Consider the following 24,637-nt stretch of genomic DNA (forward strand, 5'->3'; position numbering starts at 1 on the left):
AACATATGCCTCCAATCTCCTTGCTAAACACCGATGTTAAAATATTGGCTAGAATGCTGGCTACACGGCTCAACAGAGTAATAACTACTATAGTACACCTAGATCAATCAGGATTCATGCCTGAGAGAACTGCATCCCAAAATCTGCGCCGATTATATTGCCATCTGCAGAGAGGCCAGAGCCTAAAGTCAGAAGCCTTGGTTGTGTCTTTGGACGCAGCCAAGGCTTTTGACACAGTGGATTGGAATTTTATGTGGGCTGTGCTACAGAAACTGGCATTCGATCCCCAATTCATTAAGTGGATTCAGCTGCTATATGCATCTCTGGTGGCAAGAGTCTCAGTAAATGGGTATATTTCAAATTCCTTTGAATTGAAACGGGGTACACGTCAGGGTTGCCCCCTGTCCCCGGCTCTATTTTCATTAGTTATAGAACCCCTTGCATGCCAGATACGCGCAGATTCAGAAATAAAGGGCATTAAAATCTGGGAAATTTAGGAAGTTATAGCTTTTTACGCAGACAATGTGCTGCTTTTTCTCCAAGATGCTGGGAAATCCCTACAGCAAACCCTGGCTGTGGTGAACAAATTTGGTGAATTTTCAGGTCTACGAATCAATTGGGATAAATCAAGCATATTGCCAATATCGGGGTATATACCCGAAGATCAGCAGGTCACATCTCCATTGAAGTGGACTGGGAAAATAAAATACTTAGGCATATGAATTACCACCTGTCCAAAGAGCTATGTAGATCTCAATGTTCATCCAGTAACAGATAGATTTAAAGATCGTATGCACACATGGAAAAAGTTACCCATGACACTCACTGGGCGGATAAAAATTTTTAAAATGGTAATACAGCCAAAATATTTATATATCTGGCAGAACTCGCCCATATACATTCCAAAAACAGTGTTTAACGCGATAGAAAAATTAATAGTTTCCTTTATATGGAATGATAAGATGCCGCGTATAGCAATCAAAACGTTATACAATTCTGAAAAACAGGGCGGTTTGGCTCTTCCAAATTTAAGAAACTATTATATAGCAGCTCAAGCGGCACATCTCGTGGCCTGGGCAAAAAAATTAAAGGATCCGGTATTACAAGCATATCATAAAGAACAGGTCGGCCAATGGGCTTCCCCACTCGCTCTGCTCGTCAGGAATTTCTACATATAAACTTCCCCCCATTCTCCGCCAGGCGGTATTAACATGGAGATCCCTTAACTCTGCAGGGGAATGGGCAGGGATAGATACCGAAACACCTTTGTGGTTCAAAAAAAATTTTTTAGAGCTAGAAAAACTATCTTCCAACAATATATGGCACCAAAATGATATCACGTTTATCAGCCAAATATACACCAATGGGCTATTCAAGACCTTCGGACAACTACAAGGAGAATTTAATTTGCCAAATTAATATTTTTACAGATATTTACAATTAAGGCACGCAATTCAAGTCCAATTCGGGGGCTTAAGATAGAAATATTTGAATCTCCGATAAAAAAAATGCTTCAAAGCTTGGGTAATAGAGGTTGGGTATCTTGTCTATATAGTAATTTAAATTTATGTCAACATCCACCCCCACTGGAGAAATTGAAAACGAAATGGGAGATGGATCTGGGCACAATATTGATGGAAGACTGGGAAGTTGTATTAGGGTCTATCAAGTGTGCAACTTCCTCTGTCAGATATCAACAGATACACTATTTCTCACTTCATAGAACATATCGTACTCCAGTGGGAAGGAATAGGGCTGGATTAAGAGAGGATTATAGATGCCCGAGATGTATGGCAACTGAGGCTGACTTTTTTCACATGATATGGGCCTGTCCTAAAGTATACTCCTTTTGGGAAAAAGTATGGAACGATATCAGGATGATAACTCCTTCAATAACTCAACTGGATCCTAGAGCTTGCCTGCTCGGTCTAGAAATGGGGGGGATCACTCACCAATGCTCCACTCCTATGTTATAAGTCTGATTACATTGGCAAAAGTGCTGATAGCCCGCATATGGTTCTCAACTAAAAGCCCAGCATTGGCAGGGTGGAGAGCATTGGTGAGTGAAACGATGAAACACGAAAAACACATGTTTTATACAAGAAATACAAAAAAAATTCACGAAAAATGGGACAGATAGCGTAATTATTGTCTGATTTGGCAAGAAGAGGAGCAGGAGGAGATAATAATCTAAGTTAGAAAAAAAGGAAAAAAAAAAAGAAAAAACCCTGTTAAGCTTGCAGGATCTAGTTTGATTAGCATAAAGCAAAGTATCTATATCAGTGGTTCCCAAACTGTGCGTCTAGGCTCCCTGGGATGCCTCGGAGCACTTACAGGGGTGCCTCAGGTTGGTGGTCCAGAACCAATTTAAATTATTTATGGCCAATGAAACAGGCAAAATCAGTGCTTGGGGCTTCTAATTATAAAATATGTGGGGAAACAGAAATAAATTGTATTCCTCACCACATAACTGGACCTAAGGATGACAAATAAAGCATCCTTAAGTCCAGTTATGGAGGGGGGGGGAAGGGGGAGAATTTTCTGCCACAACTAAAAGAGTATCACAAGGAGCAGTTGCTCTGCACTATTTATATCACTTTTAATAATTGTCATAAGTAAAAGTTATTGCACAACAAAGTAAAGGAAAGAAAAAAAAAAAAAAGAGATATAGATATACAAAATTTCTAAAACCAATGCACGGCTACCAGCCCAATAATGCACGACTACTATTAATTAATTTAACGACTCCACACTAACCTAAAACACGACCACCAGATGAAAAAGACAGATATACAATGTACACAACGAACACTGAAATAATATGATGACTCAAGAGGCTGTGATTATGTTTTGTTTGGGGGGTGGGGGTGGGGGTGGGGGGATATTGCCAGATGTACTGTGAACGGTTATGCTAAGTGTTGTATATGTTATGTATATGTGTTAAATGTTAGTAATGTATTGTACTGTTATTTATATGTAAAACTGAAGTAAAGAAAAGTGAATTAAAAAAACAAAACCATATGCCTCCACGCAGTGCCCCAATTAACTGATATGCCACAATATGCCTCCAAATCACATTGTATGCCACACACATGCCCCAACTCCCATTACATGCAAGAGCATGCCTCCAAATCACACTGTACACCACACAGAGCACCAATTCACATTATATGCCACAACATGTCTCCAAATCACACTACGCCACACAGAGCACCAATTCACATTATATGCCACAACATATCTCCAAATCACATTGTATGCCACACAGAGCACCAATCACATTATATGCCACAACATGTCTCCAAATCACAATGTATGCCACACAGAGCACCAATTCACATTATATGCCACAACATATCTCCAAATCACACTGTACACCACACAGAGCACCAATCACATTATATGCCACAGCATGTCTCCAAATCACATTGTATGCCACACACATGCCCCAACTCACATTATATGCCACAACATGTCTCCAAATCACATTGTATGCCACACAGAGCACCAATTCACATTATATGCCACAGCATGTCTCCAAATCACATTGTATGCCACACACATGCCCCAACTCACATTATATGCCACAACATGTCTCCAAATCACACTGTACACCACACAGAGCACCAATCACATTATATGCCACAACATGTCTCCAAATCACATTGTATGCCACACAGAGCACCAATCACATTATTTGCCACAACGTGCCTCCACATCACATTGTATGCCACACAGTGCCCCAATACACATCGGATCCGCACAAGCCGCCCAAAGACTAGGAAATCTTCATCCAGTGACGGAAATCCCTATCATATGCCCCAGTGTGCCCCCAAATCACAATACGTATATAATTAACATATCTGTGCTGGCTCATTCATCCACAGAGCCTGTCAACAGGGACCAACCCAGTGTATGAACCTTATACTGATTGACTCGCAAGGCTGCAAAATTCGCAGCATTGCAAGCCCACCAGTTGCCGACAGCAGTGGTCGCCACCCTCCCCCCTCACACGCATGACCCCCCCGCGAATGGCCTCATGACTGCGAATAGATGATTTACATAATCATCGATCCGCAAGCAGGGAGAAATCTTTTGATGGTCGTCCACCGTCGAATGATTTCTTCAGCGCTCGCAGATCAGAGACACCTCTATGGTGTCTCTGATCTGCGGGCGCCCTGTGTGCGAATGGACCAGAATAATCTCCTATGTCCCTATTTGGGTGAGGTTTTTTTTTCTGTGCAGGGTAAATACTGACTGCTTTATTCTTACACTGCAATTTAGATTTAATTTTGAACACACCCCACCCAAATCTAACTCTCTCTGCACATATTACATCTGCCCCACCTACGGTGCAACAAGGTTTTGCCCATTTTGAGAACAAATTGAGAATCCAGTCAGTATTCTTCATGGAATGCTTTTGAACTCTATTGGGTACATTTGCAAGCAAGTGTCTTCACTGCAGAACATTGCATCCCTTGTGTGTGGGATTGTCTTATAGGTAAATTCAACTTTGTCACAGGCATACGTGCAGACTATCTCTCTCTGCTGTAACATCCACATGCTTTTGAACTCTATTGGGTACATTTGCAAGCAAGTGTCTTCACTGCAGAACATTGCATCCCTTGTGTGTGGGATTGTCTTATAGGTAAATTCAACTTTGTCACAGGCATACGTGCAGACTATCTCTCTCTGCTGTAACATCCACATGCTTTTGAACTCTATTGGGTACATTTGCAAGCAAGTGTCTTCACTGCAGAACATTGCATCCCTTGTGTGTGGGATTGTCTTATAGGTAAATTCAACCAAATATCTGATCTGTGTAAATAACAACAGTACCTTGCCTGTGTGTAGTGAGGCATGTATTTTTTATTCTAAAAGAGATATAGTATCCTGGAATGCCAGAACTGTTTTTGTAAGCCACTTTTATTGCTCTGTATAGCAGGGGGTGGGGACTGAGGGTGTAGATTCTTCCAATTATTGGAAATTGGGAAGAAGGCATTGTTAGAGTATATTAGTTCTCATTGCATACGGCTGTGGCCGGATAGGCTGTGGCCCTGTATTGAAGTGGACCGTTTTAAAGTGGGAAAACAGAGTCATAACTACAAGCGTTATACCTGCGTTACACCGAAGGAAAACTGAAGGCAAACTACTACAAATCAACAAAAACACACATGGACTGCATTGATACCTCAAGAGTATGTAATTCATCTCCAATATGCTCTCTTTATTTCTGTGTTATGCATACTCTTGTATGATTTGAAAAGTTCTGATTTAATGAATTGTTTGTAATTGTTATTACTTGTTTGGTGAAGTTGTTCAGTGAAGCATAGTTTAGTGTTGCATTCTGCCTGATGTCTACTCAAACACAGTGCAAATTATCTCCTTTGACCATTTGGCCATTAGTGTTCAGGTGTAGCCTGACCTGAACAGACTCACTATATTCTTAGAATTAGTGACCTGCAGCTTTTCTGAACAGTAAAAAATAAAAACAGACATTGAACAACATCATCAAACAGGTAATTTCAACTTTAGATTTCAATTTTGTACTGTATGAACATGGCTAGGAATAACAGATGCACAGGCAAAATGTTTAAAACTATGTGTGCAAATGCTAGAAGCCTAGGAGACAAAATTCCTGATCTAATAGCAATAATGACAAGGGATGACCTAGACATTGTGGCTATCACAGAGACATGGTGGAATGAGAACCATGGATGGGACGTAGCTATACCAGGATACAATTTATTTAGGAAGGACAGAATGGGAAGAATCGGAGGAGGGGTAGCAATGTATGTAAAGAAAAACATAAATGCTACTTTAATACAAAATATTGAAGAAAAAACTGAGGCCCTTTGGGTGACCATAGAAATGGGGGAGAAGGACATTATTCGTACTGGGGTCATCTATAGGCCACCAGGCCAGGGGCAGGATTTGGACAGGAGCCTATTGCTTGATGTCACTAAAATGGCTTTAAAGGGAGAAGTCATAATCATGGGAGACTTTAATCTACCTGATGTGAATTGGGAGGAGTCTTTTGCAAGATCATCTACAAGTGGCAAATTTCTAAATTCCCTACAGGGAGCCTCTCTCAAGCAATTGGTGAGGGAGCCTACTCGCAAAGACTCAATATTAGATTTAATACTCACAAATGGTGACAGGATATCAGACATATATGTGGGTGAGAACCTGGGATCCAGTGATCATCAAGCAGTATGGTTTAGTATCAAGTCAGGGTCCAACTCCAGTCACACAAAAACTAAGGTGTTGGATTTTAGGAAGGCTGACTTTGCAAAAATGGGGAGATGTTTAAGCGACTCATTAGCGGATTGGACGAACTTGAAAGGAGTGCAGGAGAGGTGGAGAAAATTAAAAAGTGCAATACTAAAGGCAACGGACCTTTGTATCAAAAGGGTTAAGAAAAGTACCAGGAAAAGGAAGCCAGTGTGGTTTACAAAAGAGGTATCAACTAGTGTAAAAGCAAAAAAGATGGCCTTTAGGACATACAAGCAGACTCAAAATAATAATGACAAAGAAGTGTATCTTGCCAGACGCAAAGAGGCTAAGAAAGTGATCAGGCGTGCCAAGGCACAAGCTGAGGAGAAAATGGCTCAGTCGGTAGATAAAGGAAACAAAACTTTTTTTAAGTATATAAATGAAAGGAGAAAATCAAATGGAGGAATAATAAGACTGCGGACAGACACTGAGAATTTGGTGGAGGGAGACAAGGCAATTGCAGATCAGCTAAACAATTACTTTTGCTCTGTATTCACTATAGAAGGAGAAGGGAAGGGACCAAAGTTAAGTTGCAAGGACATTTATAAAAATAAGGTAGATGGAGGTACATTTACTAGGGAGAAAGTCCTAACAGAACTTTCAAGACTGAAAGTGGATAAATCAATGGGGCCAGACGGAGTGCATCCAAGGATACTAAAAGAACTAAAAGATGTGTTGGTAGCGCCATTAACAGATTTATTCAACCAGTCACTAGATACAGGTGCAGTTCCAGAGGACTGGAGAAAAGCAAATGTAGTTCCACTGCACAAAAGCGGAAGCAAAGAAGAAGCAAGTAACTACAGACCAGTGAGCCTTACATCAGTAGTAGGGAAAATAATGGAAACACTATTAAAAGAAAGAATAGTGGAATATCTTAAATTAAACAACTTACAGGATCCAAAACAGCATGGTTTTACTGCAGGGAGATCATGCCAAACAAGTCTCATTGACTTTTTTGACTCCGTGACCAAAATACTAGATGAAGGGGGGGCTGTAGATGTGGCATATCTAGACTTTAGTAAGGCATTTGACACTGTCCCACATCGCAGGCTGCTAAATAAACTTGAAAGTGTGGGATTGGATTATAAAACAATTAAATGGATAAGAACCTGGTTGCAGGATAGGAAACAGACAGTTGTCGTAAATGGAGTGCATTCTTTGGAGGGACATGTTACCAGTGGAGTACCCCAGGGATCTGTACTTGGACCAGTGCTCTTTAATATCTTTGTCAGTGACATTGCAAATGGTATTGAAGGGAAAGTATGCCTTTTTGCAGATGATACAAAGATATGCAACAGAGTAGACACACCAGGAGGGGTAAATCAAATGACTGATGATCTAAGTAAACTTGAGAATTGGTCAAGAGAATGGCAACTACAGTTTAATGCTAAAAAATGCAAAATTATGCACTTGGGACTCAAAAACCCAAAGGCTCAATATAGTATCAAGGGTACTATAATGGAAACTACTGAGGAGGAAAGAGATCTAGGAGTCACTATTTCAAGTGACTTAAAGGCAGGGAGGCAATGTAACAAAGCAATGAGGAAGGCTAGTCAGATGCTTGGTTGCATAGGGAGAGGAATCAGTAGCAGAAAAAAAGACGTAATAATGCCACTTTATAGGTCATTGGTACGACCTCATCTGGAATACTGTGTCCAGTTCTGGAGGCCATATCTTCAGAAGGATATAAATACATTGGAGAGTGTACAAAGAAGGGCAACTAAAATGGTTCATGGCCTACATCACAAAACTTACCTGGATAGACTAAAAGATCTTAACATGTATAGTTTGGAGCAGAGAAGGGAAAGGGGGGACATGATAGAAATCTTCAAATATATCAAGGGTTTTAACATAGTACAGGTGGGAAATTTTCTTCAAAGGAAAACAAGTAATAAAACACGAGGACATGCACTGAAACTGGAGGGAGGTAGGTTCAGGGGAAATGTTAGAAAGAATTACTTCACAGAAAGGGTAGTGGATAAGTGGAATAGCCTCCCATCAGAGGTGGTAGAGGCTAAGACAGTAGAACAATTTAAACATGCTTGGGATAGGCATATGAATATCCTTACAAAGAAATAAGGATTAAAAAGGGTTGAGTTTACCTGAAGGGTAAAAAAGGGGCAGACTAGATGGGCCAAATGGTTCTTATCTGCCGTCAAATTCTATGTTTCTATGTTATGTAATGCTGGTGTTGGACTTTTTTGACCGCTTACAAACTATAACAATTGATTTTCCTGTAGTCACTCTTTCCGAATAATAAATGGTGCTCCAGCCAATTAGCTCCTAACTCAAATTTTTCAAACACGTGACAGTTAGGAGCTAATTGGCTGGAGAACCATTTTATATTTGTAATGAGTGACAACAAGAATATCACTGGTTATTATATATGTCCCATAATGTGTCATAATCTAGAAAATAAATGTTTTTTATTATTACTAGCATTATTTTATTAGTATCTGTCTCAATAAGCTTTAATAAGTGTTTATGTCTAAACCTCATTATTGGGTCATTTAAAGATAATAGTAATATACTGTATGCACCACAATTACGCTAGGCATACTTGCACCTAAATACACTTATGTGGGGTACACACCAGGACGATATGGCCCAAAACGAGTCAATTTAGACACAACTTCGACCGATTGGATGTAAATTGGCCATGTTTTGGGCCATTTCGCTGTCCTTTTGATGCGTTTCCGATCCGATGCGCGGCCCCGCGGGTCGGTCGGTCTTCTCAGATCCTACCTGCTGCAGGTAGGATCTCAGAACCGACCATTGCAGTGGGTGGGGGTCATGATCGGATCACAATCACATTTTCGCGGCGTGTCGGAGGCGCCGTAAGCTCATGAGCGGGTCGTACGTTCCTGTGACGACCCGCTCACGAGCACCATCGTCCTGGTGTGTACCGGGCATTACAGCCAACCAACTAGACAGTGGAAATCACACTAGCTATTATATATGCCTTGAATCATAAGAATATAAATATTCCATCTTTCCTTTTGAAAGTAGCGAAACAAATGTTTGTTAACCCAAATAACAATAAAGAGCGCACCAATTAGCTTCAGAGGTGAATTAGAATATAGCCAATCAGCGGCGGGTGACTAATGCAGGTGACATCATCAGCCTGAGTATTAGAAGCACCACCTTTGAGCTAATTTTGACATAGAATATTTTTTCTTTCTGTCCTTTCCTTTGTTATTACTGTTTGCCCATTCTTATTCCCATCTGTTTATTGCTTCATTTATTATTTATGGTGCCTGACATTACAGAACTCTGCTGAATATATTCTAACAATTTCACATCAATTTTGCAGAACACAAAACATTTTAAGCGCCGGCGTTGTCCAGGGAAACAAGTGAGGGCAGAAACGGAATCACTTCAATCCTTTTTTGGAAAGGTTCGTCAGTGCTGCTCTGATAGACCAAGTTTAAACTTTCTTTCATAAGCTTCTTCTTTGCAAGTCTAACGAGCCTGCTCCAGAAGTTTCCTATGTAGCAATTAGCAAGATAAGATGAGGCCCATAACATTTACATAACTTTATGAACTGTGTAAAGTGCCTTCTGCATGCAGCAGTTAACCCCTTCACTGGTAATCCTGAGAAATTTCCGGGCTATGCCTTAATGCCCAGGCTGGCAAGCCCAGAAAATTCTCGGGATGGCCAGTGATTAGCGCTGGGCAGCGCTGCTGAGTTCATTGCTGAACTCAGGCAGCTTCAGCGCTGCCCGGCTCCCTCTCCTCCACCGCGCCCCCGGCTCACCCCGCCCCCCCCGTCTGTTGCATTACAGCCTGTGGCGCCGGCTTATGACAAGCTCAGTCACCACATGTAGGGACAGGGCCGGGCAGCGGCTGATTGACGGTTCAGCGCACTGCCCAGACCCGGGGAGACAGCAGTGGGTTTTTTTAGGGAGCGCTCCCCAGAAAAAACTCGCCCACCACTGAAGGGGTTAAGCAGGGTATACATTGCTGTACACACTGTGCTATTTCTAATTCAGTGTAGGGACGACCGTAAACCATCGATGATTCACAATGCTGAATGCTTTTGTCATTGTTGGGTGAAATCCAGATGGAAAGCCTCCATCGATGGCATAGAATAAACAGGTTTTTTTGATACTTGTGTATTATCACGGCGCCCAATTTAATGTAAATCGCATATGATATCGCATACCATTTAGTGGCCGATTTGCGGCTGATTTTTTGCAGATTTTCTGCTATTTGCTGCCGATTTGCATGCTGTTCCATCCTTGCACATTACTTGTTTCCTAGCACTGCGCCCATCGCATACCATGGCATAACATATGCGATGCGATTCGATTTTTGGGAAAATGCCCCTGATTGTACAATTAAATATCGCAAATGTCAATGCCACCCCCACAATCAACGCCAACCCGAAGCGTGGTGAGCGCAGCGAGCCTGCGAGAGGCGGCGGTACGCGTCCTCTGACCTTTTCATACCCCCCCTATCCACGTCGGCGTGGAGTTGATTATATATAGTGAGGAGAGCGCAGCGAGCCACCGAGCCCGAAGCGTAGCGAGCCCCGCGAGGGGACGCGGATTACTTTACATGTATTTCGCGTGCGCTCGCCACACTGTCTAAAATCAACTCCACGTCGACGTGGATAGTGGGGGTATGAAAAGGTCGGAGGACACGTACCTCTGCCCCTCGCGGGCTCGCTGTGCTCGCCGCGCTTTGGGTTGGCGTTGATAGTGGGGGTGGCGTTGACAATGGGGGTGCATTTAACATTGTAAGCACCCATCAGGGTGCTTGTACAATTAAAAATCGAATCGCATCACGCATGCATCGCACTACGATGGAAATCGGGGGCTCTGTGCTAGGAAACAAGTACCCACCCCCATTATCCAAGTCAGCCGGAAGCGTGGCGAGTGGACGTGGCACGTGTCCTCCCGACCTGTTCATACCCCCACTATCCACGTCGGTGTGGAGTTGATTTTTTAAAGTGTGGCGAGTGCAGTGAGCCACCGAGCCCGAAGCATGGCGAGCGGATGCGGAAAACGAGCCCGAAGCAAGTACCTTTTTTTTTTTGTAAGGTGCCGGGATATGGAGCATAGCTCTGCCTCTGACACCCATGACGCCTCACCCCCAGGCTGTGATTGGCCCACTGTCCATTCATTGAAAAAACAGGAATAACCATCGGTGGGTGAACCATTGATTGTCTCCCATAACATTTTTGGTGACCATCAATGGCCATTCACAGTTCCCCCATCAATGGCAACTATGGATTGTGAGTACACCGATGACCATCCAAAGCACAGTGTGTTCTTACTTCTAGGGGACAAGGACATTAGGCTTCACAATTTTTTAGCAGGTCTAAACATGCTCCCCTCCTAAACCGTACTTGCCTACTTTTGAATAAGCATGTCAGGGAGACTGTGAAGGTGGCACCTACAGGTGCGGACGTGCACCGCTACATCTGAGAGGCATGCCATAAAAAGATTTACATCCAAATGTAGATGAGCCCCAAAAGTAGTTATAGTGCCCATACACTAGGGTGATATTGCATACAATCATTCGATTTTGACTGCATCGGTGCGATAAATTGCATGATTGCATGCACGTCGATTGTGTCACCTGACGAGACGTGCTGGCGCACTGGTGGAATGTCGCTTCGATAGATATTATGTGCTACAGTTAATATTTATTGAATTGCATGAGCGATCGCATGTAGTTTTTAACCACATGCAATCACTCCTTATGCGATCGGCGGGTGGCAGGAGGGCGTCGATGTACAGGAGCGGGCGGCAGGAGGGCTGGTGTGCGGCGATAGTCAACAGAGGAAGGCAGAGTTTGAAAAAATAGTCAAAACACTGGTTGGCCCTCACATTCAGGCGGCTGCTGATTGGCTGAGAGAGCTAGTCTTTTGAAATGTTTTTTCAAATTCTGCTGCTTGCCACTGACTACCGCTGAACGCCAGGCCTTCTGCTGACCGCTCCACTACACCGCCACTTGCCGCCAGTCCTCTACCAGCACCCGATCGCATATGTGTATGGGAACCATTACTAAAATCAACTGTACTGGATGAAGAAGAATCACTGATATGCGTCAGGGGTTGTTCATGTATTATGTTTTATTGGTGTTCCATATGCTTGCTAATGTGCGATGGTGCAACCGAGAAACTCAGATACAGAGAGAGCCATCCTCATCTAGCCCTTTAATAGGATTAAGTGAGTAATAGGATTACTCTGTTAATCCCCTAGGGGATGCGGTCATTTGGTCTACAGCATGATGGTCGACAGTCATTAGGTCAACATGGGAAAAGGTCGACATGGGTCTAGGTCGAAAGGTCATTAGTTCTACAGGTCGTTAGTTCGACAGGTCAAAAGGTCGACATGGGGTTTTTCACAGTTTTTTTGAGCTGACATGTGCCGACAGGCGGTATTTCATGCCCTACCATCCACTAGGGCGTGGTGGGAGAATAAAATAGTGTCGCGAGCAATGCGAGGGGATGCGGTGCACTTTAAACTGTGTCCATGTTGACTGTGTTGACATTCAGGTAAAAAAACCTGTGAAAAATCCCATGTCGACATTTTGACTGTCGACTTAAACATTGTCGGATCTAATGACCTGTCGAACTAACGACCTGCCGACCTTTTCCCATGTCGACCTAGACCCATGTCGACCTTTTTCCATGTTGACTTAATGGTGTTGACCTAATGACTGTCTACCATCATGCTGTAGACCAAATGATCCCAACCCTCCCCTACTGTATTGTTCTATGTATTTTATTGCAGATGATAACAATAGGCCTTGGTTCACCATGGCTATCCAGAGAAGGCTGGCTGGGGAGGGCTCCATCTGTACTCTCTGCACATGTTACATCAGCCCCACCTGCAGTACATATGGTTTTGTCCATTAGAGAGTGATTGTGCCTTTCCGAGTGAATCAGAATAACCCCCTTAATTCTGAACGCAAGAAATATGAAGGGCTTAAAAATGCAGGGGAACAGGCGCATGTTCTCTGGCTGTGTTTGGATAAGAGCAGGATGAATGTTCTGTATTGGTATAATGTGCAATAAGCCAGTCTTGTCCTCTATCAGCAAAAACAGACACTAAGGAAATGTGCAGATTCTCATTCATTTTCTTAGAAGCTTCTTGCATTTAATATCGCATAGTGGCAGAGGGAAAGTCATTAGCAAGATAAAGTGGGGGCAATCGAGCGCCTCATATTTTTCCAGTGAGCTATGAACCAATGAACAGAGAGCTTTTCTCCAGCTACCCAGGAGCTCTAGCGCACGGGAGAGAAGCATTTATAGAAATCGGATGATTTACAGAACAAGGGAACATACTGTAGGTTGCCATTGGGCATGCGTCACAGTCGCACTGCCCACGTGCAGCGTTGGGTAGCAGCAGCGGATGCAGGGAGGATTTATAAGCATTGGGGGGACATTTACTAAGATCGAATGGCTACAAATGGTCATATAGAAATACAGGGGGACCCCATCAATGACAAAAAAAATACCTTAGTCCATCGCGTTCAACCTATCTAACTTGTAACTACTGACTTGAGTAAGTCATATCTATAGGATTCCCTTAGTGAACAAAAATATCTACAGTTTTGATTTAAATTCATTAACAGTAGTTGCTGTAATCACCCCCACCGGCAATGAGTTCCATGTTACTGCTCTATTGGTGAAGAATCCTCTTCTTAATTCAGTACGGAATATATTTTCCTCGAGCCTCGGTACATGCCCGCGTGTCCTAAGTATAGGCCTGTAAGTGACCAATCATCTCCCAGTTCCATATGATTCCCAATCCTGTATTTGAACATACTAATCATATCCCCTCTCATCCTCCGTTTCTCCAGTGATAACATATTCAGCCTGGTTAACCTATCTTTGTATTCTAGTGATTTGAGACCTTTTACTAGCTTAGTCGCTCTTCTCTGTACCCGTTCCAATTCATTTATGTCCTTCCTAAGGTGCGGTGCCCAGAACTGAACACAGTATTCCAAGTGTGGTCTCACCAAGGCCTTGTAAAGAGGCACCATCACATTGGCATCCCTTGAATCCATACCCTTTTTAATGCATGCCAGTGTCCGGTTTGCTTTTGCTGCTGCACCTGAGCAGTGTGCACTATTACCCAATTTTACATCTACAGTATGATGACCCCAAAGTCCTTCTCTACAGTAGAATTCCCTATAATAACTCCATTTAGCATATAAGTAGCTTGTTCATTTTTGTTCCCATAATGAATTGCTTTACATTCATCAACTTTAAACGGCATTTTCCACCTTTCCAGTTTAATTAGGTCAGGGCTCCTGGTATAGAGTCAATTAACTACAGGTGCACCGCAGAGCTCCATTGCAAGAGCAGTGGTCCCACTTGGATCCTGCTGTGAACCACACAGGTGCTGCTGTAACATGCAGGTGCCCCTTCAGGGCTTGGAGCCTCCATTGCCTCTGGAAGTTACATCCGTGGACAATATGTAGTGCTCAGGCCAACTCTGGAATGTTACCTCTCCCAATTGAAGAAGGAAGCTGTCAGGCAATGTACAGCCCCGAGGATCACTTCTCGTTAAGCTGCTGATGAAGAGTGTGCCTTTTGGATACTGGTAGATCGCTGTGTTGTGTCCAGTTGTGTCCGTACTTTAACGTCCAAAAGGGGGTATATCAAACTGCAGAGTCCACAGTAGTTCCTCTGATGGGTTTTGCTTGCGGTCCGAGCTTTATGAAAGAGTGATGTTGTCTCCGAATGGACCCTTATTATTCTCCCACATTGGCTGCAATTGGATAAGTTCTTATTTAAGCAGCAGCAGCAGCAGCAGCTGTGATCCCCTCACTGGTCAGGTCCACCTCTCTTCTATTGCATTTCAGATCAAATATTGTAACACACATATACAGTACTTACTTGGTTTATGTGCTTTATATGTTGACTTTAATTATAACTTTTTTCCTACTATAATCTCAATAAGATTCTCACTTTAAACAAATATCGGCATATATAAAAATAAAATAATATATAAATATTCTGACTACATTTACAATGACTACCTCATTATACATAGGTATTATACACAGTTTCTTCCATTATCACATGGTCACATCAAATATTGGGGTTACCCTTTTGAGTGCCAACATTGCTAGAAAGATCCTCAAAATATCCGTTAAAAATGATAGCGTTGCTCACAGCGACTGTTCTGTTAGTATAAATGAATAGAAATACAGCCGGGTCAATTCATTGAAGTTCAGTTAAATATTGCACCTGCAATTTCCATCAGTGTCTCTCCCCGCACTTTCCATCAGTCTTCTAATATGCTTTACATCAGTCTTCCCCTGCGTTTTCATCAGTGTCTCCCTTCATCAGTGTCTCCCTGTCCTTTACAGAACATCAGCCATTCCCCGCAATTAACATCAGTCCCTCCCACTTTATATCAGTCCTTCCCAGTGCTTACATCAGCATACCTCCCAACTTCTGTAGTCCAGCAGTCGGGAAGCTGCTGCTGCGCGCCGGAGGCGTGTTGAAATTTTCGGGGGCGTGACCTAATTTGGGGGCGTGGCCTATACTCGCGGCTCCCCCGCGAGGCCACGCCCCCATTTTGCCGCTATGGGGGCATGACCCAGAGGCTCTGTGAGCCTCTAGCCATGCCCCCAGTCCCCTGGCTGCGGGAATAGACGCTGTGCGCATGCGCACAGCGTTTATTCCCCGCTGCTTAGCAGCTGACAAGGGGGACTCCCAACAGCCCCCCCACACCGCGGGACACTGCCGCCCGCGGGTGGGACAGCGGGGCAGGCCCTGACAATCGGGACTGTCCCGATAAAATCGGGACTGTTGGGAGGTATGCACCAGTCATTCCCTGCACTTTTACATCAGCCTCTCCCTGCGATTTACATCATCCTCTCCCCGTGCTTAATTAGTCCCTCCCCGTGCTTACATCAGCCTCTCCCTGCGATTTAAATCATCCTCTCCCCGTGCTTACATCAGCCTCTCCCTGCGATTTACATCATCCTCTCCCCGTGCTTACATCAGCCTCTCCCTGCGATTTACATCAGCCTCTCCCCGTGCTTACATCAGCCTCTCCCTGCGCTTTACATTAGTCTCTTCCACTCACTTTATCAGTCATTACCCGCACTTTACATCACTCATTTCCTGCACTTTATATCAGTACCCCTGCACTTTACATCAGTCCCAACCTGTGCTATACATCAGTCTCTACCCACATTTTACATCAGTCTCTCTTTGTGCTTTACATCAGTCATTTCCTACCATTTACATTAGTCATTCCCAGGGCTTTACATCAGTTCCCCCATGCATTAAATCAGTTTCCTCATACTATTCAACAGTCTCTCCCAGCGCTTTACATAAGTCATTTGCCGCAATTTACATCAGTTCCCTCTCACTTTACATCAGTCATTTCCTGTAATTTACATCAGTCTCCCCACTCGCTTTACATCAGTCTTTCCCCATGTTTTACGTCAGTCTCTCCATGCTATTTACATTAGTCTCGTCCCGTGCTTTACATCAGTCTCTCCCTGCTCTTTACATCAGTCTCTCCCCACACTTTACATCAGTCTCTCCCCACACTTTACATCAGTCTCTCCCTGCACTTTACATCAATCTCTCTCCTTGTTTAATGCAAGTCTTTTCCCATTCCTTTACATCAGTCATTCCCCGAGCTTTACATCAGTCTCTCCCCACACTTTACATCAGTCTTTTCCTGCACTTTACATCAATCTCTCTCCTCGTTTAATGCAAGTCTTTTCCCATTCCTTTACATCAGTCTCTTCCCCACACTTTACATCAGTCTTCTCCCCAAGCTTTACATCAGTCTCTCCCCACACTTTACATCAGTCTTCTCCCCAAGCTTTACATCAGTCTCTCCCCACACTTTACATCAGTCTTTCCCTGCACTTTACATCAGTCTCTCTCCTCGTTTAATGCAAGTCTTTTCCCATTCCTTTACATCAGTCTCTTCCCCACACTTTACATCAGTCTCTCCCTGCACCTTACATCAGTCTCTCCCCACACTTTACATCAGTCTCTCCCTAGCTTTACATCAGCCTCTCCCAGTGCTTCACATCAGTCCTTCCCCATGCTTTACATCAGTCTTCTCCCATACTTTTCATCATTCTTTCCCCATGTTTACATCAGTCTCTCCCCTCGCTTTACATCTGTCTCTCCCTGCACCTTACATCAGTCTCTCCCTGCACCTTACATCAGTCTCTCCCTAGCTTTACATCAGCCTCTCCCAGTGCTTCACATCAGTCATTCCCCATGCTTTACATCAGTCTTCTCCCCACGCTTTACATCAGTCTCTCCCCACAATTTACATCAGTCTCTCCCTGCACCTTACATCAGTCTCTCCCTGCACCTTACATCAGTCTCTCCCAGTGCTTCACATCAGTCATTCCCCATGCTTTACATCAGTCTCTCCCCACACTTTACATCAGTCTCTCCCTGCACCTTACATCAGTCTCTCCCTGCACCTTACATCAGTCTCTCCCTGCACCTTACATCAGTCTCTCCCAGTGCTTTACATCAGTCTTCTCCCCACTCTTTACATCAGTCTCTCCCCACACTTTACATCAGTCTCTCCCTGCACCTTACATCAGTCTCTCCCTGCACCTTACATCAGTCTCTCCCAGCGCTTCACATCAGTCATTCCCCTCGCTTTACATCTGTCCTTCCCCGGGCTTTACATCAGTCTTTTTTATGATCCTATTCAGTTTTTCCCTGTGATTCACATCAATCCTGGGCACTGACAAGTGCCAGTGCATCGTTTGAGCCTTGCTGTGTGAACATGTGAAGGATGGCAAGGAACGTGTTAAGCTTGTCATCATACAGCAAGGACAGATTCTATCGTGAGCTCTGGGCTATAGAGTAGAAATGACATTTTGCGATTTGAGAATGTTAAATAGATGTACAGTTCTGCTTAGTCTATGTGTATGGGCGGAGTTATATTGTTCTGTACAATCCCCAAATTATCATCCAAACTGCTGCTGGCAAATTAATCTCATCAATAGATCATCCTAATTGGTCACACAAAAATATACATACTGGTCAGGATATTTTATTAAACTGATTTGTTTATTTGCCGTGCGCCAATCTGCCAATCTCCAATCTGCCAAGTCTTGATCCTGAAACATTTACTCTCTCTCCATTCAGACTGTGGCGAAACCAAGATTAGAAGAGAGATTTTGAATGTACACTCCCTCCTATTGTACATCAGGACTGAGAGGGGAACCCCGAACCTTGGGCTATCCCTCCCACACACAGCCGCACCTACTTGTTCCATGCTGGGGATATATATAAAATGACTATTTGGGATACTGTCTGGCCAGAGCAGATTGTTTTCTGCTGATATATTAGCCATATACTGTAACTTATATCCATGGCAGTGTCCTGCTGATGTCTATAAATGTAAAGTATAGTGTACAACCATCTGTGATCTCAGAAAGCAAGGAGAACACTTGTCTTCCACAGACATCAAGCTAGATGGGAACTGAAGCCTGAAATGATAGGACAGACAGGATGCAATGAGATACACAAAGCAGATAGTCTGGAACACGAGGACAGTGTAATTGTCAGAGGCAATCGCCCGGTACTCAGTAAGCCAGCGCTGCCAGCATTGTGTGTAATATAGCAATGGTGGGAACATCTTCTAATCAAATAGGGGTATGTCTAGTTGTATATGTGTACTCCATAATATATTGTAATAACAACATGATGTATTCTGTCACACTATAGTACACCAGTCATTCCTTATGGAGATGTGCTGCATCACAGAGATGTATTAGTATTTATTTGCATAAGGGAATACATATTCCACAGCACATTGCAGAGAACGGGCACTGCCCCGGTGAATTTACAAAGCTATGTTCACTACCACTTGTACACACACACACACACACACACATTCATTTCTATTGTATTGGGAACCAAATAACTTACCAGTATATTTTTGAATTGTGAGAGCAAAGCAAACTACATTGGTTAACCCTCAGAGGGATGGGGAGAATATAAAAACTCCACACGCTACTGTGCTGTAAGCCAGTAATTTTTAACCAGCCCTACAAATACAAAAAAATGATACACAATCTAACAGCGCTGAGTGATCATAATATTACAGGTAGTTATCTCAGAAAATTGCTATACATATTATGGTTATGGAGCTTGAGGAGGAACCAGTCACATTTCATTCGGGAGAGAACTTGGAACAATAATGACACCCCTTCTTGTACACTACACTCCCTCCTGGAACAGTACGTACTAAGGGGGTTATTCTAGTTCACTTGCAAAGGCACAATCACTCTCTTATGGACAAAACCATGTGCACTGCAGGTGGGGCTGATGTAACATGTGCAGAGAGTTACATTTGGGTGTTTCATTGTTTCTGTGCAGGGTAAATACTGGCTGTTTTTATTTTTACACTGCAAAATAGATATCAGTTTGAAGTACAAACCCCACCCAAATCTAACTCTCTCTGCACATGTTGCATCAGCCCCACCTGCAGTGCATATGGTTTTGTCCATTAGAGAGTGATTGTGCCTTTGCAAGTGAACTAGAATAACCCCCTAAAGGTGATAGGTACTGTAATGTAGCAACATCTGCCTCCTGCCAGTACTGTAAGCTACAGGCTAGTAGCAACATCTGCCTCCCACCTGTACTGAAAGCTGCAGGCTAGTAGCAACATCTGCCTCCCACCAGTACTGTAAGCTGCAGGCTAGTAGCAACACCTGCCTCCCACCTGTACTGAAAGCTGCAGGCTAGTAGCAACATCTGCCTCCAGCCAGTACTGTAAGCTGCGGGCTAGTAGCAACATCTGCCTCCCACCTGTACTGAAAGCTGCAGGCTAGTAGCAACATCTGCCTCCAGCCAGTACTGTAAGCTGCGGGCTAGTAGCAATATCTGCCTCCCGCCAGTACTGTAAGCTGCAGGCTAGTAGCAACATCTGCCTCCCGCCAGGACTGTAAGCTGCAGGCTAGTAGCAACATCTGCCTCCTGCCAGTACTGTAAGCTGCAGGCTAGTAGCAACATCTGCCTCCAGCCAGTACTGTAAGCTGCGGGCTAGTAGCAATATCTGCCTCCCATCCAGTACTGTAAGCTGCAGGCTAGTAGCAACATCTGCCTCCCACCAGTACTGTAAGCTGCAGGCTAGTAGCAACATCTGCCTCCCGCCAGTACTGTAAGCTGCAGGCTGGTAGCAACACCTGCCTGCCACTAGTACTGTAGGCTGCAAGCTGGTAGCAACACCTGCCTCCCACTAGTACTGTAAGCTGCAGGCTAGTAGCAACATCTGCCTCCTGTCAGCAACCACAGGGAGAGTGCGGCGCATGCAACTACATTTACAAACAATCAAAGCAGCTACTGTACATCGGCACACTGGCTCTGTGCTCTCTCCCTCTCGCTCTCCTGGGAAGAGGATAGAAAAGCTGCGAGTCTTTATGTCAGCGCTTTTTTTCTCTATAAAGAAATAAATGTTCTGTGAGGAAAGGTTCCGGTTCTCACCGAAAGTCACTGGCAAGTTACAAGACGTAACTTAAGGACTAAATAAAAACTGGACCAGACCCCGGAACACCGAACCATACATCACACTCTGCATTCCGCAGCTTGTAGTGTCCAGTCCGGGGGGCGGGGGTGTCTTGTCCAGGGAGATGCATGTGATAGCTTTCTCCGGGGACATGGGGAAGGGGAGATTACAGCCTCCCCGTGTGGACCTCTCCCTGGTGACAGGTGTAGCCCCACCGGACAGGACACCCCCAGAACAGACACTACAAGCTCCAGAATGACAGCTATTGATGATTGGAGCCTGTTCGGTCCGGCGTTCAGGGGTTCTGTCTGGTCCGGTTTTTACCCAAACCCCATAACTTACATCCTATACACTATAAAACGACTATTATCCAGAGTTTGGAAATTCTACACTAGGGGTAGGCAACGCATTGCACTCTAGCTGCTGTGGAACTACAGATCCCAGCTTGTCATGTCTCAATTTTTGCATGCAACAGCATTGACACATCCCATTTGAGGGGGCGCATGCTGGTACATGTAGTTCCACAGCAGCTGGAGTGTAACACATTGTCTACCTACAATGCATATAGCACCGCACAATGGGACAGATACACCAAGCTTCAAAAAGTGATACAGTGGAGAGTGATAAATTACTAGTAAATCAGCTGCTAACTGTCATGTTGGGTTTGAAATATGACAGCAAGGATCGATTGGCTGGTGGTTTATCACTCTCCACTTTATCGCTTTTTGAAGCTTGGAGCATCCGGCACCAAGTGAGATTATTGCATTGAGCCCGGTGGTTTCCTGCTGAGGGCCAGATGTATCAAGCTTCAAAAGTGATAAAGTGGAGAGTGATAAACAACCAGCCAATCAGCTCCTACCTGTCATTTTTCAAACCCATTCTGTAACATGGCAGTTAGGAGCTGATTGGCTGGCTGTTTATCACTCTCCACTTTATCACTTTTTGAAGCTTGATACGTCTGGCCCTAAGTATCCCGCCTGGCCGAAGCGCACGTGTGCGGCGTCTCCTTACCAGCGTGAAGGGCGTGTTGAGCAGCGTGATGAGAATATCGGCCACAGCCAGGTTGACTATAAACAGGCTGGTGGCCGAGTGCATGCGTTTGCTCTTTATGACGACGTGACACACCAGGACATTCCCAAACAGCGAGAAGAACATAATGATGGAATAAGCCACGATCAGAAGGGCTTTCACCATGGGGTTCTGCGATTCCGCTCCATACCGCTTCTTCCCCACAAAGCTCTGCCAGTCCGCCAGGCTGTAGTTATTCCAGGAGAACAAGCCGCTGATGTTGTGGAGCTGAAACGATTCCTTCAGGCTGCTGTTGAAATGCAAACTTTCCGATCTCTTCAACATGCTGGAAAATCCCAGCAGGAAAAGCCACCTGAGATAAGAGACCATCTCGGAGCGGCTCTGTCCATTGGTGAATGTTAGGTCTGCATTCCAGATAAAGTAGTGCGGTGGCTGTTTGCTCCAGAACTGATCTTCATGGCTGCACGGGGAAGTTGCTACGGCATTGTCATGTACCGCACATCAGCAACAGATGCTCCAGAGCTCACCAAACCCCTGACATCCAGCTCCTGTGCTCCTGCCAGTCCTCCCTAACAGCACGTTTATATCACAGCCACACACAACTCCCCAGCAGCTGAAGAGAAGCTCTCAGCCCATTGGGCGACAGTCCATAGACAAAGATGACGACGTGCCAGATTACACCCCCTTTATCTTGGTAGAGACCTTTCCTCTGCTAGTTTGTAGTATCAAATGCAAGAAGCGCTTAAGAAAATGAATGAGCCGCCCTGCACCTGCTGGAGCCAGCACATTTCCTCACTGTCTGTGCTGTTCTGCTGGCTGCTGCTAGAGAACAGGACACACTGGCTGATAAACCATATCATTCAGTGACGTCCCCAGGACCCGTGGCATGTTTAGCTGACAGGATGGGGGGGGGGGTGTAACGATGTGGGGGGAACGCGCATCATTAACAATATTACGTGTACACACTAGAGGATATAGCCCAGAAAACCCTTTCTATCCTCTATATCCTGTAGTGTATGACAGGTCTTCAGTATCTAGGTCGACAACAAAAAGTTGACTTGCAAAGTCGACATGCAAAAGATAAAATATCGGTAGGTCAACACAGACAAAGGGGGAAATTTACTAAAGGAAATTTGTAAAAAAAAATGTATTTGTATCCAGAAATACACTTATTTTTGACATTTGACAAAGTACGGCAATTCGTATTCGTATTGATAGCACATCAATACGACTACGAATTGCTGTATTTTCAGGATAGTAAGGGGGAAATTTACTAAAGGAAATGTGTAAAAAATAGGTGTAAAAATAGGTGTATTTGTACCCAGAAATACACTTATTTTTGACATTTTCTATCCCGAAAATACAGCAATTCGTATTGATGTGCTATCAATACGAATTGGCATATTTTCGGGATAGAAAATGTCAAAAATAAGTGTATTTCTGGATACAAATACACCTATTTTTACACCTATTTTTTACACATTTCCTTTAGTAAGTTTCCCCCTTGGGGGGAAACTTACTAAAGGAAATGTGTAAAAAATAGGTGTAAAAATAGGTGTATTTGTATCCAGAAATACACTTATTTTTGACATTTTCTATCCCGAAAATACAGCAATTCGTATTGATGTGCTATCAATACGAATTGGCATATTTTCGGGATAGAAAATGTCAAAAATAAGTGTATTTCTGGATACAAATACACCTATTTTTACACCTATTTTTTACACATTTCCTTTAGTAAGTTTCCCCCCAAATGTCGATGCATACAAAAGGTCATACAAAAAATAACAAGCACTGCGCTAAAATAGAAAACGGTTTTAATATTCAATCCAGACTCATTAAGCAGAAACGAAAACATACATAAAATATAACAATAAAAAAATAACATAATCAAAAGCAAGATATTACAGCATGAACTAGTAGGTAATTAGTCCAGAACAGATCATTTGTTCAGCAGGAACAGAGTCCCTGGGGAGGTTACTTCATTAATTAGTAGAACAGCTAGAGTCCCATTAGAAAGAAAACCGAGGGCTGACTAAGCTAGAGGTGTCATAAACTGCCGAAGGAATCTGAGAGATGCCTGCACTTTAAGTTGTGTTTTTGGTAAGGGGCTATGATGCTGTAGCAGTAGCCAATTAGGGAGCAGGGGAGGAGTTCCTGTAGTTAGGAATAGCCAGAGAGTCAGGTGATCTGCCTCTCTGGCCCGAATTTCCTGACAAGAAAGGTGTGTTCAGAATCCCCTCCTGTACAACCCCCATTATTTCTGCTCAATTCCACTTATTCCTTATATATTTCTCATATATTTCTTTACCTTTGTCTATCTCTCTCCTATCTCTTTTCTGCGGGTTCTGACATCCTTTTCTTTTGCCCAGCAAATACCCCTTTTGCAGGACGGCCTAACCATGCCGCACCCATGTAGATCGCGCAACCCACCCGCCCGTTTCTTACAGCCGGGCTCCCCCTCTGATCCTGCCCCGGCTGGCGGCGTGCCGGACGGGCGGGGAGGCAGAGCGGCGGCGAGACCGGGTACACGGCGGGGCGCGAGGGGGACCGCGTCATCGGCTGATGACGCGGTCATCCGCGGCACTAGGCCGCGACCGCACAGAGCAGATAGTGCTCCCGCGGGGGGTAGCGGAGGCACCCCCAGCTGCGGTGTAGGTCCCCGGAGGGGTACCAGGACAAGAGGGACCACCACACGGAGGGGGGACACGCTAGGCGTGGGCGCATTAATACAAGATGGCCGCCGGGCGCAGGCAGCAGGTCTTAACCCACAGCCTATACCCCCAGCGGTCCAGAGCACCCGCAACTCCCCATCCTCCATCCCTATTTTAGCCAGGAGATTGGCTGGGAGT

General features: G+C 44.3%; 1 protein-coding gene across 1 annotated transcript in view; it reads right to left on the reverse strand.

Annotated features, from left to right (window-relative positions):
• GPR83 (G protein-coupled receptor 83) overlaps positions 1 to 22,608 on the reverse strand; it is a 37,962-nt gene extending 15,354 nt beyond the window's left edge. The window contains exon 1 of the mRNA XM_083170096.1: positions 21,768 to 22,608. Coding sequence (XP_083026222.1) covers positions 21,768 to 22,154 — 387 coding nt within the window. The 5' untranslated portion in view covers positions 22,155 to 22,608. The remainder of the gene's footprint in view (positions 1 to 21,767) is intronic.
• Between the last annotated feature and the right edge of the window lie 2,029 nt (positions 22,609 to 24,637).

The sequence above is a fragment of the Crinia signifera genome, chromosome 2 (genome assembly GCF_055691185.1).
Source record: "Crinia signifera chromosome 2, ASM5569118v1, whole genome shotgun sequence".
In the NCBI taxonomy this organism is placed as follows: domain Eukaryota; kingdom Metazoa; phylum Chordata; class Amphibia; order Anura; family Myobatrachidae; genus Crinia; species Crinia signifera.